The 5,378-nt window shown below is 39.9% G+C and overlaps 1 protein-coding gene across 1 annotated transcript; it reads left to right on the forward strand.

Annotated features, from left to right (window-relative positions):
• Positions 1 to 56: 56 nt before the first annotated feature.
• Positions 57 to 5,374, forward strand: LOC121310230 (myosin heavy chain, fast skeletal muscle-like; the record flags this gene model as incomplete). The annotated part of the gene is made up of 12 exons (XM_041243532.1): positions 57 to 378; positions 1,536 to 1,606; positions 1,695 to 1,782; positions 2,402 to 2,519; positions 2,630 to 2,753; positions 2,993 to 3,129; positions 3,539 to 3,794; positions 4,180 to 4,422; positions 4,517 to 4,693; positions 4,779 to 4,924; positions 5,149 to 5,239; positions 5,342 to 5,374. Coding segments are annotated over exons 1-12 (1,791 nt in total), but the record flags the coding sequence as incomplete, so codon positions are not given.
• Positions 5,375 to 5,378: the final 4 nt, after the last annotated feature.

A 5,378-nucleotide genomic window follows, 5' to 3' on the forward strand; every position in this document is an offset into this window, starting at 1 on the left:
ATTCAACGCTCGCGTCGCCCTCTCTGCCGTTTCTCTCTTTCTAAAATTCACATCTTTGTTTCCACCAGCCAATGGGCATCTTCTCCATCCTTGAAGAGGAGTGCATGTTCCCCAAGGCCTCAGACACTTCCTTCAAGAACAAGCTGTACGACCAGCACCTTGGGAAGAACAACGCCTTCCAGAAACCTAAACCGGGCAAAGGCAAAGTTGAGGCCCACTTCTCCCTGGTGCACTATGCTGGCATTGTCGACTACAACGTCAGCGGCTGGCTGGACAAGAACAAGGACCCCCTGAACGAAACTGTATTGGGGCTGTATGTGAAGTCATCTGTGAAACTGCTGGCCCACCTTTATGTCAACAGCGCAGCACCCGCCGAAGGTAATCAATCAATCAATCAATCAATCAATCAATCAATCAATCTTTATTATTTAGGTAAGGTTGTAAGGGTTTGAAACCAAATATAATCATTGTATCTATTTACCTTAATAACCCATGTTATTAATGATACCTGACAACAGTGAATAAGTTCAACTCAAACTTATTTATTAAGCTTACATTATTCAAGGCTTAGCATTCAAAGATTATTAGTAATACAGAAATAAACAGTTATCGCGATTATGGGGTAGATGTAAGTATAGGGACGGTGCAAATAATTTGTCGCACTTGCAGAGTTAGGAGTACAGAGAGCAGTAGTCGCTGCATGACATTTGTGGAGCACGAAAAATACAAACCAAAAAAACATGTCCAAGGAAGGGCAGCAAAGTCTTCTTGGCGCACAGAAAAGAAAAGTTTTCTGAGAAGGATCTAAGAGTCCTTACCACTAAGGTCAGTCAGCATGAAGAGCTTGTCTGGGAAAGCCTCAGACAACAACAGTTATGCTAGTATCCTTGGGAAACGATATGTATTGGTCTGCCCTTTTCAGCATGGCATCCAGCGATTTGCCTAGCAAAGGTGGATTGGGCTGTCCCTCCAGACAATCCAAATGTGGTCTGAAAGGAAGCAGAGGCTAAGTAGTGCAGAGAACACAGCACTGTCACATGTGCAGGGATAGTGTCCCTAGATTGACGCTGATGTCTAGCTCAGCCCTCAGTTCAGCTAATAAGTCTAGGATGGACTGTGGAGGCAGATGATTATGCTTTGGCAATGTATCCTCTGGCATCCCAAACAAAGTGACCCTGGAATTGAATATGCAGGGTCTTCTTTGTCTTGCCCTTCTCTTCTGAACGTGTTCCTGTCTCTCCTCAGCAAGAGCCAAATGTCGCCACATCAGGAAGTGAACCACAGCAGCCACCCTGAAGCCAGTGACTGGTCTCTGCTGCAGTGTTCTTTTACACAGCTCGTAGTTTCTCGCTTCTACAATGGTTTGCACCTTGTAAGAAGAGGTGTAAAGTTTTTGGAGGGTCACCAATTGTCCTTACAAATCCTTACATCAAACCATAATGTTTGCACCCGCTTAGCACATTGGTTTTCTTTTTATACACATGTTGTACCAACTGTACTTCACCTGTCTGAGGTTTTGCTCTTTGCTTTTAAAGATGCTGGTGGCGCGAAGAAGGGTGGCAAGAAGAAGGGAGGCTCCTTCCAGACTGTGTCTGGACTCTTCAGGGTATGTGTTCCTGCTTTACCTTTTTGTACTGTGCTCGCACTGAATTGAAAAACGTGAACTCAATCTTCCAATGTTCATCTTTCTACAGGAGAACCTGAACAAGCTGATGTCCAACTTGAGGAGCACTCACCCTCACTTTGTGCGCTGCTTGATCCCCAACGAGTCAAAGACTCCAGGTACTTAAGATATTACAATGCGTGGGACTCTTCACTTTGACTCTGCTCATTTCTGACAAATGTCTAACTGCAATCACAGGGATTCAGGGCTGTGTTTAAAGGTTCGAAGGTTTGTTTGCTAGTCAGCAAAACAGAGAATTGTGAGGGTCTGGAATCAACTCCCCAGTAATGTTGTTGAAGCTGACACCCTGGGATCCTTCAAGAAGCTGCTTGATGAGATTTTGGGATCAATAAGCTACTAACAACCAAACGAGCAAGATGGGCCAAATGGCCTCCTCTCGTTTGTAAACTTTCTTATGTTCTTATGTTCTTATGTAAACCTTTGAAAGTACGTCAGGAATGGATTATTTTGAAATGCGGTTTTCCTTTTTGTTTTTAAACAAGTTAGCAATGACAAGACATGTTACAAGAAATCTTATTTATTCAGCAGATAATCACGATCATCATGGTAACTTATAGTCGACAATTGACAAAAGAAAATGGCTTTATCATCTAACACTTCTGTATAAGTATTGCAAGCAACATCAATTACATGTACATAAACAGTGTGACTATTTATTTGTATTTACATTATAAAAACATGATTACTGTTCTATATAACATGTACTCTTATTTACAGCCCTTATGGAAAATCATCTAGTTATCCACCAGCTGAGATGTAATGGTGTGCTGGAAGGTATCAGAATTTGCACAAAGGGATTCCCGAGCAGAATCTTGTACGGGGACTTCAAGCAAAGGTATCAACACCTCTGAGTTTCCCTCTCATGAATGCTTTCTCATTCTCTTGCATTTCTCTGCGCAGCTATTCAAAGTGTATAATGACATGTATTCACTATTTGTGACACAGATACAAAGTGTTAAATGCAAGTGTTATCCCTGATGGTCAGTTCATGGACAACAAGAAAGCATCAGAGAAGCTTCTGGGATCCATTGATGTGAATCACGACGACTACAGATTTGGGCACACCAAGGTTAGTGTTCATAAATATGTCTTTAAAATGATGGTCACCTTGAAAATGTTACTGTACAGTTAACATTGATTTCAATGCCAACGTAAACCACATTAGACTTATGAAAGTCTTTTCAAGATAATCTCAAGATAGAGACTCTTTGCTTATTGTTACATGATTACGTGAACTCTGTTCCCACAGTCTAATGTTGTGCAATGCTAAGACAAAAGCCTGTTTTACCGTGAATCTCTTGAATGCAGGTGTTCTTTAAAGCTGGTCTGCTGGGTGTGCTTGAGGAGATGAGAGATGAAAAGTTAGCCACACTAGTGACTTGTACTCAGGCTCTGGCACGCGGCTTCCTGATGAGAAAGGAATTCATAAAGATGATGGAAAGAAGGTGATAAAGAAATGCCAGACCATTTGAAGCGCCTTTAATACACTGCAGTATATTAAACATGTACCGTCACTTTCATAAATGGAAACACACAAGTTTCACTGCTATATATGTTCTACAATTCACTTGATGTGATTTTAATGTCATATTTCTGCTATATACTTTTACTCAATATTCATATTTGATTTACGCAATAGGAACATTTAATAAATACTATGCAAAACAATTTGAGCAATTTAAATATTTTATAAATATATAAAATATATTTTTTTTTTTTTTTTTAGAAATATATATTATAGTAACGGAAACATTTCAAGAATCAGATATAACATTGTTCTGCTTTTGTGAGTTAAACAAGTGTTTTACAAAGAGGCTCGCGTTTAATGTGTGCTCTTTTGTTCCTGTATTATAGGGAAGCTCTTTTCACCATCCAGTACAACATTCGCTCATTCATGAATGTGAAACACTGGCCATGGATGAAGCTCTACTTCAAGATCAAGCCGCTGCTGAAGAGCGCCGAATCTGAAAAGGAAATGGCCAACATGAAAGAAGAATTCGAAAAGTGCAAAGAAAATCTGGCCAAAGCAGAAGCAAAATGCAAGGCGCTGGAGGAGAAGATGGTTTCTGTGGTGCAGGAAAAGAACGACCTGCTGCTTCAAGTCCAGTCGGTACTTATCCATTCTTTATTACTATGGCTTATCATCCTTTCAATTCCTTTATCTCGTGTGATGGACGTTCGTTTTTCCAATATTTCTGTACTGCCTCCTTCTGGACCAAACCAGCATATAAAATGAATAAACCAGTGCAAGGACCCATTTCCACTGGGGTTACGTGATCAGAAAGACCACCAACACAAATCTAATGGAAAACCATTAAAACATATTCTTATTTTACTACAATATCTCAAATACATTGCTAGGGACTAATTAATAATAAGTGAGCTTCAGATATTCTGGTCATTTTCCCCCCTCAAGCAGAGTGTTGACTTTATTAGGTAAACATTTCAATCCCTGTACGTTTATTATAAATTATAGTTTTATGATGACTTTGCAGGAAAGTGAAAGCCTCTCTGATGCTGAAGAAAGATGCGAGGCTCTTATCAAAAGCAAAATCCAGCTCGAGGCAAAACTGAAAGAGGCAACGGAGAGACTGGAAGATGAGGAGGAAATGAACTCTGAGCTGACTGCCAAGAAGAGGAAACTGGAAGACGAGTGCAGTGAGCTCAAGAAGGACATTGATGACCTGGAGCTTACATTGGCCAAAGTGGAGAAGGAGAAGCATGCCACAGAAAATAAGGTGAGGATTTTAGCAAATGACATACAATCATTTATTAAAAAAAACTGATCAGAAAATTAGATCAATTTGTTTTGCTTCTAAACCTTTTATGTAGGTTAAAAACCTTACTGAAGAAATGGCTACTCAGGATGAAAGCATTGCAAAATTAACCAAGGAAAAGAAAGCCCTCCAAGAGGCACACCAACAGACCCTTGATGACCTGCAAGCAGAGGAGGACAAAGTCAACACTCTGACCAAAGCAAAGTCTAAGCTGGAACAACAAGTGGACGATGTGAGTGAAGCCTACGATGCAGACTCTCAATGGGGTTTAACTTAATGAAATATATTAATATAATATAGCTATTTCTTTCATTTAGCTTGAAGGTTCATTGGAGCAAGAAAAGAAACTCCGTATGGACCTTGAGAGAGCCAAGAGAAAGCTTGAGGGAGATCTGAAACTAGCCCAGGAATCCATAATGGATCTGGAGAACGACAAGCAGCAATCAGAGGAGAAGATAAAGAAGTAAGTCTGCTAGAAAGAAATGTAGATTTAAATGTGTAGATTTAACAAGAAAACGAAAAATCTAAATGTACATACAGATCTAAATTGGAGACAATACTGGGACTAATTTGGCCCCCCTTTGAGTCACTAAAACAGACATTAATAATACAGACCGTGTTATATAAGAACATAAGAAAACTATTCAGTCCACCATTCATTCCATATCAATTCTTTGAACTTTCCAGGAAGGACTTTGAAACAAGTCAACTGCTGAGCAAAATTGAGGATGAACAAGCTTTGGGTGCTCAACTTCAAAAGAAGATTAAGGAGCTCCAGGTATTGAGCAGAACTCAAACTCTTTGAATTCATAGAAAATAACTGGATTACAGATGATTGATTCCAGCTAAGAAATCTTTCCATTTTGTTCCGTCTTTCTAGGCGCGCATTGAAGAGCTTGAAGAAGAAATCGAGGCCG

The sequence above is a fragment of the Polyodon spathula genome, unplaced genomic scaffold, assembly GCF_017654505.1.
Source record: "Polyodon spathula isolate WHYD16114869_AA unplaced genomic scaffold, ASM1765450v1 scaffolds_1874, whole genome shotgun sequence".
Taxonomy (NCBI): Eukaryota; Metazoa; Chordata; class Actinopteri; order Acipenseriformes; family Polyodontidae; genus Polyodon; species Polyodon spathula.